At 37.4% G+C, this 12,596-nt stretch overlaps 1 protein-coding gene across 6 annotated transcripts in view; it reads right to left on the minus strand.

Moving 5' to 3' along the window:
- Positions 1-12,596, minus strand: part of TRIP11 (thyroid hormone receptor interactor 11) — a 66,086-nt gene that overhangs the window by 33,938 nt on the left and 19,552 nt on the right. For 4 of the 6 annotated variants that reach the window (XM_029237691.1, XM_029237695.1, XM_029237692.1 and 1 more), the window contains exons 8-12: positions 10,244-10,284; positions 9,579-9,665; positions 9,294-9,323; positions 6,029-6,241; positions 2,047-5,070 (exon numbers count right to left, since the gene is read on the minus strand). In XM_029237691.1, the coding sequence (XP_029093524.1) occupies positions 2,047-5,070; positions 6,029-6,241; positions 9,294-9,323; positions 9,579-9,665; positions 10,244-10,284 (3,395 nt within the window). The remainder of the gene's footprint in view (positions 1-2,046; positions 5,071-6,028; positions 6,242-9,293; positions 9,324-9,578; positions 9,666-10,243; positions 10,285-12,596) is intronic. The other 2 variants (XM_029237693.1, XM_029237694.1) reach the window with 1 other exon arrangement.

A 12,596-nucleotide genomic window follows, 5' to 3' on the forward strand; every position in this document is an offset into this window, starting at 1 on the left:
TTTCATGTAAACTTTCCATTTCTTTAAGAATATATAACACGTCCCCCAGGACAAATCATTGAAACCAAAACATAAAACCATCTGTTCCTTTTATCTCAACACCCGCTCCTGGAAAAGAAGGCCAATATTATCCAAACAGTTTTTCAGTTAAACATTTTTTTCATATCAGAGAAATGCTTGACAATTAAAGAGTTGAAGATTTCCTGTTGAGAACACTCCTGTCTCCCTAAAGAAAAATGTTGTTATATTCAAAATAAAGGTATTCTTCAATTATATAGAGTATAATAAGAAATCAATTAGTTTATGCCAATTACCCTCAAGTAATACAATACTTAAGTACAACTTAACTAACTTAGGAAAGCTTCCTGAAAGGTAGGTGAGCCTTAATTAAATCTGCACACTTTGGATCTATAAATGTCAATGAAATAGAATTAGACTGTACAAGATGCTAAAACTACAATAGGAAAAAACATATAAAAAGAATACTTTATTGTCCTCCTCTCCTCCATTATACTCTTAGAAGCCCTAAGATGCTACACCCAATTTTGGCTAGTGAGCAATAAAAAGCTTCTACCCTCTACCAGTCTTTTTCATATTGAATATAGATCAGTACCATAAGAAGCTAAGAAGCTATTCCTGAAAGGAGGAACACAACTCAATACATCAGTGTACCTATTTAATCAGATGACAAAGGGGAAAATGAGGCAAGACTTTTCTTATCAAGCGAAAACTACATCAAGCATTCACAAACTTTAATCCGAGACTCTTAAAATAGAATTTAATTGGCAAAAGAAGTTAAATCATTTTGTATCTCGTGCCCCGCAGCATGTAAACACTCAAGAAGCAGTTGTTGGGGCTTCCCTGGTGGCGCAGTGGTTGAGAGTCCGCCTGCCGATGCAGGGGACACAGGTTTGTGCCCTGGTCTGGGAAGATCCCACATGCCACGGAGCGGCTGGGCCCGTGAGCCATGGCCGCTGAGCCTGCGCGTCCGGAGCCTGTGCTCCGCAGCGGGAGAGGCCACAACAGTGAGAGGCCCGCGTACCACAAAAAAAAAAGAAAAAAAAGAAAAAAGCAGTTGTTGAATATTCCATTGTTCTGCCTCATTTCTTTGCTAAATTTCCACCACTAAAAGTATAGAAATAAGAGTAAAAAGGCACTACATCAAAAGAGCCCACAGCTTCGATCACAGCATGATGTACTGGGTCTTCAATACATTCTAATCAAAATCAAATATCAACTGAATGTAAACATTTAAATATATCAAAACTACTGACACTTTTAACCAATACAACCTTCCTTTTTATGGGTGAATAAACAAACCAATAAAGTCAAAACACACCCAAAGTCACAAAATGACACAACTGGGATTAGAATATTTATTGAGTCTACTTATGTGAAAAGTACTATTCATAGCTAACGCTTTTCAAATACCAGGCTGTGAATGATTCATAAAAATCAATTTAATGGGTCACCCAGCACTTCCTTTTTTTAAGAGAGCATCTGTAGTAAGGGTAATTTCTGATTCCTGAAACTTTTGTTTCAGTTTTACACACACACACACACACACACACACACACACACACACAAGTGCTTATTGTGTCACAATGTAAAATGTATTTCATACTTCAGATCATTGTCAAAGATGTAGCATGTATTTCACAGAGCTCCCCTTTATATATAAGAACCTCTAAAACCAGCAGTTACTGAAATATGCCTAAAATGTGATTAAACTGCAGTAACCTCAGAGTTCTTATATCACATTTCTATTTTCTAAAGAAAAACATTAACTGCTTCTAACTTAGACTTACTTAGACTGTAAAAAAATTAATCTAGAACTAAAAATATTTGGAAATATCTAGTAATTTGTGGGAGAAACTTGCAGATGCCTCCGAGGAAAATTTATTTTGAATGAATCACAATACCTTGAAATAAGTATTTCTAAATGAACAAATGCATCTTCCCCTTCAAAGAACATCAATAAAGTAGCACACTAAAAAATCTCCTCCACCCCAAACTTCCCTCCACAACACGCCACCCAGAACATACCTGCTCTTTTTCTTTCAGTAGATGCTCAAAAGCCAGAGCCTTCTCCTTCAATGAATGGCATTCAAACTCTTTTTCTCGAAGCATCATAGAAAACTTCATATTAGTCTCCTGTAATGCTTGATATTCTGTTTCCTTTTCCCTGGATGTTTCTATTATTTTTTCATTTTCCCCCTTTAGTTTACAAATGTCCATTTCTAAGATTAATGTTCTCTCCTTCAGGTTTGTTACTGCCTGCCTCAAAAGTTCATTTTCATTCACCTTGTTAGTGAAATTTTCATTCAAAGCAAGTAACTGATCACTTTTGGCTTTGATTAAGAGGTCTTTTTCCTTAAGCGACTTTTGTAAGATATCTTGCTTCTCCTTGAGCTGCTTAATTTCTGAATCAGTTTGTTCGTGTTCTTTTCTTTCTAGCTCTGAGGAAGCAGCAATCGAATCAGACAATCTGTGATTATTTTCCTGGAGAGTTCTAATTGTTGCATCTTTTTCCTGCAGTGATTTTCTCAGCTCTTCTATTTCTTGTTTAGAAGACTCACTCAATACATCAGACTTAATTGTTCTAAGAGACTCTGCTGACTGGGAAGTAAGCAACGATCCAGAAGAGAGCTGAGGTGAAATAATATCAAGTTTTCCTAAAAGAAGATCCTTGGTATTGCAAAGCTGCCCTATGCTGTGCTGAACTTGTGCTAATTCCTGCCCAAAATTTTTTAGTTTGGTTTCATTCTGCTCATAACTTTGGATCAGGCCAGTATAGTTCACTTGCAATTTAGAGTTGTTATCACTGTCAACCAGAACTTGTGCCTGAAGCTGATGAAGCTCCTCCTGGAGCTGGGCTGACTCGTGTTGCATATTTTGTACTGTAGTCATTACCTGCTGTTTCCACTCTTCCATTTTCTTTACTTGTTGTTTTAACTTATCGCGTTCCTGTAGAAGCTCCTCGAACTGATTACTATTAACACCTCCAACCTCATTTTCAGTGTTGGAAGTTTGTAAAACTGTCAATAAGGTCTGACATTTCTGACTTAATGCATCTATTTCAATGTCTTTTTCTCGAATGATACGTGATAAATTCTGAACAGTTTCTCTAAACATATCTTGGCCACTACTTTCAAACCTCGTGGACAATTTTTTATTTTCATCTTGCAGCTTATTGAGAGCTGTTTCTTTTGCAGCAACTATATCCATCATCTTGTGATATTCTGTCTTTAGATGGCTATTCTCCCTAGTCTTCTCACTCAAAACAGCTAGTACCTGTTCTCGTTCCATAGCATAGGCCTGCAGCTGCTGTTGAAGGTAAACAACATCCTGGGGGTAGGAAGCTGTAGTAATTCGAGCATGAAGAGCTTGTATCTCCAAATCTTTCTGCTGGATAATCTGAGTTAGTTTACCAACCTCATCTCTGGAAAGCTGATCAATCTGTTTAGTTAGAGATATATTCTTTTCATTTAGAAGTTTAATCTCCAATTCTCGTTCTTTTATTCCTTTTACTAATCTTTCGGTTTCAGCTTTAGATAAATCATGCTTTTCACTTCCATTTTCTATATTAAGGCCCTGAACTTTTGTTTCTTGAAAAATAACAGAGTTCTCTGTTTGAACGTCCTGTCTTTCTTCATGCAACTGGGTTTTGATTTGTTCAATTGTTTTTTGCAAATTCTTAATTTCCTCATCTTTCTCTAAAAAGAGCTGGGTGTGTGTAGCGTTCATTTGCTCATGCTGGTATCTAAACTCATCCATTTCCTTCTTCTGCTCCTGTAAAGACTGAAGCAGCTGTATTTTACTCTGGTTTTGATCTTCAATTACCTTTTGATGATGTTTTATTTCCTCTTTAAGATTATCCTTTAATATATTCAGCTGATTCACCTCAGATTCTAGTTCTGTAATACTATCAAGGGTTTTAGGCTCAGCCACAGGTGCAGCTCGACTCTGCTGTTCCCTGAGTCGTTCCAACTCTTCTTTCAGATGATTGTTTTCTTCTTTCATGGATCCAAGACTTCTGTCTTTTTCCTCTATGGTTTGCCTTAAAATTTCATTTTTTCTTAAGGCCTGAGTATATTTATCTAATTCCTCCTGAAGCTCTGAGCTTCTTTCTTTAAGTTTTTCAATAAAAATTTCATTCTCATTTACAAGTTGGGTCAATTGCTTCTGCTCTTCTAAGCTAGATGACAAAATTTTCTTCGTTTCCTTATGATCAGTATCCATCTGCTTGATATTCTTTCTGAGTTCTGCTATTTCAAAGTCTTTCTCTTGACTGAGTTTAATTAAACGCTCATGGTCCAGCTGTAAAGCAGAGATACTCAAATTACGAGCATTGGACAGTTCTTCCATGGTTTGCTCATTCTTGTTTGCTTCTTCCAACAGCCTCTTTTCAGCCCGACACAATTCTCCTTCTAACTGTTCCTTCTCGATTTTTAGAGCCTCCACAATAGCGTTTTTTTCCTGAGAAATCTGATTGTTACCAGCAATAGACTCTTCCAACTGATGTCTTACATTTTCACATGCTAAATTCAACTTTTCATTTTCCATTTTGAGATCAAAAGCAACTTTCTTTAAATTTTCATTGAGCTGTTCTATTTCTGAAAGATTTTGCCTTAAGTTTCTCACTTCGGCCTCCCTTTCGTTAAGTAAGTCATCCTTAAAATTACTGTTAGAGTCTCGATTAAGAGACTGAGTTATTAACTCATCCCTGACTCTAGAGAGCTCCTCCTCCTTTTGTTTAATATGTTCCTGAAGTTCAAAGTTCTCCTTCTGGATGTTTAAATTTTTTGTGTGCAATTTATTTAGCTGATCTACTAAATCTGCTACTTTATCCTCAAGCTTCTGCTTGGTTAAATGTAAATCACTTAGTACCAGTTCACTCTGAATTAACTTTTCTTTCTGCACGTCTAACTCTTTAGTAATGTTCATTTTATCATTTTCAAGTTGATGAACTCTCTTTTTTTCATCATTCAGATCTTTTTTCAGTTTACTGATGACATTATCTCCCTCGTTTTCTTGTTTTGATAGCTGATCTTTGATCAAAATCATGTGCTGAAAGAAAAATTAATTTGCATGGTAACTTTAAAACATTCTCTCATTGTAGCACCTAAAGGAAACTTTATAAAGTGTCACACATAATACAAGAATAATCCTCAGACATTTCTAATCCTTCTAATTTTGTTGGGAACTTTTAAAAAATTCCCAACAAAATTATTTACTAATTATCTTACAGCAAATCTATTTAATTGTTTTAGAGATTAGAACTTAAAAGCAAAGAAGATAAATGGCATATGTTATATCATATATATAAATGATAAGTGATATTTTCAACTCTTAAACACTGAAGCAGGGAGACAACAAGCTACAGCCCATGGGCCAAATAACACCTGCACCTGTTTTTGTAAGTAAATTCTTACTGGAACAGAGCCAGGCTCGTTCGTTTACACATGACAACAGCAGAGCTGAGTAGCTGCAACTGCAACTACATGGCCTGCAAAGCCAAAGATATTTACTACCTAACACTTTACAAAAAAAGTCTGCCAACCTCTACAACTTGAGCATCAATTAACTAAAATATTGATTAAATCACCGAAATTAAATCACACCAGTTTTGCTTATTAATCCAGCGTTCAGTCTACTGAGTAGAACATGCTGCTGCACTGTCTTTAATATATCATAAAACAGGGCTTCCCTGGTGGCGCAGTGGTTGAGAATCCGCCTTCCAATGCAGGGGACACAGGTTTGAGCCCTGGTCCGGGAAGATCCCACATGCCGTAGAGCAACTAAGCCTGTGCACCACAACTACTGAGCCCGCGCACCACAACTACTGAAGCCTGTGCACCTAGAGCCCGTGCTCCGCAACAAGAGAAGCCACCACAATGAGAAGCCTGCTCGCTGCAACTAGAGAAAGCCTGTGGGCAGCAATGAAGACACAACGCAGCCAAAAATAAAATAAATAAATTAAAAAGTATATATATATCATAAAATATAATTTAATATATATTGTTACCTTTGTAGCCTCTTGGTTCTGTTTATCCAATTCTTCTAACTCGGCTATTAGTATTTCCTTTTCAGTAATGCTCTGATTGAGTTCTTGTTCCTTTGCCTCCAAATTACGTCTTAAATCACATAATTCTGAATCCAAATCCATGTCCCTTGCAGCTGTACTTTTAATTACTTCATATTCATTGTTCAATTTCGAAAGTGATATTTGCAGTTCTTCCTTAAATGAAAAAAGGGGAAAAAAACAACACATACTATCAATTGGAAGAAGAGACACCAAAAGATTAAAAATATACATATATAAGCAAAACTTGGGAATGTATTTTTAGATGCTCTGTGTTGGAAACATTATTGAATAATACCTCAGCAATAATACATAAAATTCAACAAGCCACAGCCTTCATTCATGTACAATTTTATTTGCAGCTTCAAGCAAAACATTTCTATAGTCCTAGACAAGATGCAACAACTGTAAGTCTGTCCTCTAGCTCCAACTTCTTTACACAAAAACTTTCCCATTTGAGAGCCTTCCCACTCCCACTCCCACTGCTGCTTCCCTTCCATCTCCTCCTTCCCCCACACAACACACATAATTTTCAAAACATCCCGAGCCTTCCAGCTCCCTCCACTTCCATCCCTAACGTCACCACCAACAGCCCCAGGCAAAAATGTAAGCTATCCATATTCATTTGCTCTGAAGTTTGTCCTCTCTAATTAGAAAATAAAAGGTTTCTTCTCCCTCATAAAAGTAATTTCCCTTATAACTGGCTTCTGTCAGAACATGAAACCTTGTCTTGACCCAAGAAAGAACCCTCCTTTCCTTCCTTTACCTTCTAACCTAAGCACAGACTAGGTTCCCCTCTCTCAGACCTAACATTCCTAAAGATACACCTGTATGTGATTTTTTAAAGCACATTCTATGTTCTGTTCTACTTGTATTTAATGCTTTTCCTCCAAAATCCCAGACATGGGACAGTTCTCTATGCTTCAACATTATTTCAACCTCTATCACTATGATGGTTGTGATAAACCCTCTATCACTGTAAAGACACCTTTCATTGACAGAGATTTTTTGGACGCGCAGGCTCAGCAGCCATGGCCCACAGGCCCAGCCGCTCTGCGGCATGTGGGATCTTCCCGGACCAGGGCACAAACCCGTGTCCCCTGCATCGGCAGGCGGACTCCCAACCACTGCGCCACCAGGGAAGCCCGACAGAGATTTTTCAAAGCAAACTTCTATGGAATCTACTTTAAAGTAAATAAGACTCTCAAATTTTCATAAGTAGTCTAATATATACCTTACAAAAGAGACCAACGAAAACTATATTAGAACATCTGCCTTACAATTCTCATTCTCTTCCAATTCAAAAGTTTATTCTGAACCGCAAATGAAAGATGGAAACATCATTCTCTTATGCCTTTCTAGAGTTATCTGTTCAATTAAGAGAACCACAGGGACTTCCCTGGTGACGCAGTGGTTAAGACTCCACGCTCCCAATGCCAGGGGCCCGGGTTCGATCCCTGGTCAGGAAACTAGATCCCACATGCATGCCGCAACTAAGAGTTCACATGCCACAACTAAGGAGCCTGCCTGCCACAACTAAGACCTGGCACAACCAAATAAATAAATATTTTTTAAAAATTAAAAAAAAAAAAGAGAACCACAAAAGGGACTTCCCTGGTGGTCCAGTGGTTAAGACTCTGCGCTCCCTCTGCAGGGGGTGCAAGTTCGATCCCTGCTCAGGGAACTAAGATCCCACATGCCGTGGAGCGTGGCCAAAAATAAACAAATAAATAAATAAAATAAAATTCTAAGAAGAGAACCACAAAATTTTTTGTCATGTGGACCTTAAGAATACACATGACCAGGACTTCCCTGGTGGTGCAGTGGTTAAGAATCTGCCAATACAGGGGACACGGGTTCAATCCCTGATCCGGGAAGATCCCACATGCCATGGAGCAACTAAGTCTGTGCACCACAACTACTGAGCCTGTGCCCTTGAGCCCACAAGCCGCAACTACTGAGTGCAAGAGTCACAACTACTGAAGCCTGAGCACCTACAGCCCGTGCTCCGCAACAAGAGAAGCCACCGCAATGAGAAGCCCGTGCACGGCAACCAAGAGTAGCCCCCGCTCGCCACAACTAGAGAAAGCCCGTGCACAGCAACAAAGACCCAACGCAGGCAAATAAATAAATAAATAAATAAAATAAAATATTTAAAAAAAAAAAAAGAATGCACATGACCTTGCAGGTGTTTTTGGCATTCTTAACCAGTGAGCAGACCCATAGCAGACACAATTCAAGCAAGAGTTGCAATGGATTACCTAACATCAAAAGAAAGGAGAAACAGCTAATTGGGAATAGCTACAGAATCCAAAATTATCATGAGGAGGTTACAGGCCCTATCAGAATACATGCAGAGATTTGCAAACTACAAAATACACTTAGACCAGTTAGAGAAAGGAATAACTGAATGAGCAGAATGCAGTCGAAGCAGAAAAGAACAGAGGAAACATATAATATAGCAGTTTTAAAAAGACTGGGAGACACTACTGGCATTTAGTGGGTAGAAAAAGTGGGGCAAGGAACCTACAATGCAGAGGACACAACTAAGAATTCTCCCACCTGAGTGCCAATAGTGCCCCTTTGAGAAACACTGCCTCTATACTAATGTGTAAGGATACTGAAAGTATAATATTAAGGTATGTATGAACAGTATATATAGTATGCTAATATTTGTATTTTTTAAAGATATTTATATATATAAAATCATATATGCATAGATATAGTCTGGAAAGATACACAAGAAACTGGTAAGCAAGAACACGTCTGAGGAAGAGACCAACCAACAGAAGTGTGAAGGATACCATATTTGTACTGTCTGAAGTTTTTCAGGATGTATTACTAAATATATACATCAGGAAATATGTGTCACTTTTTTAAAAATTAAGATTTTAAATTGAGTTGAGACACTGGCCTGTAATAATAAAAAATAACACCAGCTTACAACTGTTCTATATTTAAGAAGCTGCCTTAACCAAGGACTTACCCCCTAAATGGTACAAACATAAAAATACCTTTCCCCATTTCCAACATTGCATTACAGAATCTTATTCCATCCTTGCTACTAGTATACATATTTCTACCACTGAGAATGTCCCTCTTTACCTCTCACCATTAAGAAATTGCTGTCCGTCACACCAGACATATTCTGGGGCATATTAAGTAGTGCATAGTTACTACAGTATGCCACTCCAGACTCCCGACCCACCTGTGTACGTTGCTGCTGATAGGACCTCATCTGAAACCAAAACAGAGCCATTACCTATCTTTTCTGCTCATATCTGTATGCCTACTGGCTTATCTTTAAACGTAAACTCTGCCCAGCCTCTCATACTCTGAACCTTGCCCAAGTACTTCAACCTGGCCTGACCAGCATCAATGAGATCAGCTTTATCCTCAGGACTCTCAAGAACTAAATACTCCATTTTGATATAAACTGGCCCTTAGCTATGACCTACAATTTTAATTCTGCCCCCATATTTATTGCACCCACCTTTTCTTGATTCAGTAATGAATTCTCTTTTTCTAAAACTTGGACATGCGTTTTAAGTTTCAGATTGTCTTCAGCAAGATTGTTATCCTATAAAAATGTTAAAACACTGTGTTTTCAAATAACAAGAAATTTAAAGTTTACAAAAAAGCAGGCAAGCTATACAATTGTGCATTTCTACTCTTCAGTGATATATAAAAATTATAAGCATAAAACACTGGACCATCTAAAAACAGTCATTTTATAGACATTCTTAAAGAGGATTTCTTTATTATATTTGAAAAAATAGGTAAATATATTTACAAAATAACTTCTAATCATTTAAAAAATAAAAAAAGAAACTCCTTGAATTCTTTAAGGGAAATCAAAATGCATTCCTCACTTTGGTAGAGGATCTGCTTCCACTGTCTACACATACGTATCATTTGTCAAATTAATCTTCAAAGAAATATACTTGCACTTTTCAATTATGTACTTTTAAAATTATGTCAATTTATGTCAATTAAGATTCTGTTACTAATCAGCAGACATGAAATTACTAAGGTGGAAGCTCCTTGGATAAGTTCGCATGAATTGTAAAAAACACAACATAAGCAATTATAAATAACCAAAATCCTTTTTCTTGGTAAACCGAAGACAAAAGCTTTCTCTCTTAAAAATTAGTTTACCTGGTTTAAATTACTCAGTCTCTTTATTTCATTTTCAGCATCTGTAAATACAACAATGGATCTGACATTAAAATTCTTTAAAATAGCTTAGTAATTATCTCCTATACTAAATTCACAAATGAAATCCAATTAAAATGTTATTTATAAGCATAATTAGCATGCCCTAACAGTGAAATGTATTTTTGCTATTTTGTACTTCTATTTTGACTATACCGAAGAAGTCATAATATAAATGTCAGTCAGAAACTATGTTAAAATCCAATTCTATGGACTAGTATAAGAAAGAATTTATAACTGTATTCTGGATGAGTCATAAGTTCTTGCCTGGATAAAAACATTAACAACAACTGCATTTCAAAGTGAGCTGATTAGTCTGTGCATCAGGAAATAGTATAAGGACTAAGATTAGAAAAAAGAAAAAACAATGTATATTATACCACAATATGTTATACCACATATTGGTATGTTACACCACAATATGCTATATGTATGTTATACCACAATAATAAAATAATCTCTCAATTTTCTAAAGTGACTTAGACATGACTACTAATAAAAAGACCATTCAATCTGGTATTAGAGATAGATCCACAAATAGAAGTAGTTCTAGAAGAAGAACACAAAGACAAAATACCATGAGTTCAGCTGAAGTAATTCATTCAATGTTCACTCAAGAAATATTGAGCATTTACTATGATGTGAGTTGCTAAACAAGATGGAAAAATTTAGTCCATGCTTGCTCTCAAGAAGCTTACAATTTAGAGGGGAAGATAAAAAAGGAAACACATGAGAACAGTACAGGGGGATACAGGGAGCACAGGTGCTACCAGAGCAAAAGGGCCAAACAGCTCATCCAGACTAGGAGGGCCGGGGGAGTGGGGTGAATGGGGTCAGGGAAGCAGCAGTGCTAGGTACCTCCCGGTGGATGCAACACCTCTATTGAATCTTAATATACTAAGAGTTAGTGGGGGGAAAAAACAGAGACACTCCACACAGAAAAAGCAACAAATGCAAAGGCAACAGAGCTTAGAGACAACATTGCTGGCTTTAAGGAGCTATAGAGAAAGTTCAACACGGCTAAAGCTTAGAATGTTAGGAAAATGGGAAGAGTTGAAACTGCAGAGGTAGACAGAGACCAGATCATGAAAGACACCGTATGTCCAACTAAGATGTTTAGACTGTATCCTGAAGTTCACAGGGAGCCACAAAGTACTAAAATCAGGGAAGTGACCTGCTTTACATTTCTGAAAAATCATTCTGGCTGCAGAAAGAAAACATATTGATTGAAGAAGGAATCATGGACACCAGAGAATAATAGGTAACACTTTTATAATGCTTATTATGGGCTAGACACTGTTCTAGAGAGAACTTTGCAGCTAGCAACTCATAAAATCCTACTACTACAACCACGAATGAGATAGTATTATTATCCCAACCATAGAGATGAAAAACCCAAAGTACAGGGATGTTAATTAACTGTCCAAGGTCAGTTAGTTAGTGCTGGAGCTGGATTCCAACCTAGTCATGTTCCTAACCACTATGCTATTCTGCTCTACTAAGAGACTGCTATAGTTAAACAGGCAAAGAGAAATTATAATTGGCTGAAGTTATTCAGTGGCAGTGGAAATGGAGAAAAGGGGAAGGACTAGGGCACCAGGTTTGTTTTTAAAGCAAATAAACTCATATGGATCACCCAATATATTAAGAAAATAAATTTATTTTGAGAAGAACAGAGCTACTCTGAAGTCAAATGACAAAGTCGTCCAGAACCCCACCACACAGCCTTCCCTTTGTCTTCATGGCAGTCCCAAGACTGAGGCACCTATGAGAAACCCTAGAGCTCCTCTGGGACAGACACAATCCTGAAATAGCACTGAGCCAGAGAGAAGTCAAGGAAATAGAACCTATAGGACTTGCAAGGTGATAACTTCAAGTTTTCAGTTTTGGGAGAGTGGTAAATGCTACCAATCACCAAGGTAGGGAAAGGAAGAGGGGAGGAAGAGGGTCACTCTACTTTGAGCCTAACTCTAAATTTACTCCAGGTCAGGAGCTCACAATAAACAACTAAGTAAGGAACACAGAAGGGGCAGGCAGGGGGTATCACAAGCACATAAGGGCTAGAAACCTCTAGAGCAGGAATGAGTTCATAAAGTGAAAGTTCATATTGTGAGAAGAGGACAGAGTGAAAAATAAAATGCATCTTTTCAGTGGAAGAGTTCCCACTATGTCTTCCTGGTATAAATAAATACTGGTGTTAGGTCTATTTCATTCAATATTTATTTTTTGTAAGCTAGAACACTGGTACGGTAACTAAATATCATCTTGAGCATAGTAAGTGGTGGAAGACCTACGG

The sequence above is a fragment of the Monodon monoceros genome, unplaced genomic scaffold, assembly GCF_005190385.1.
Source record: "Monodon monoceros isolate NGI ecotype Baffin Bay Population unplaced genomic scaffold, NGI_Narwhal_1 Super_Scaffold_21, whole genome shotgun sequence".
NCBI lineage: Eukaryota > Metazoa > Chordata > Mammalia > Artiodactyla > Monodontidae > Monodon > Monodon monoceros.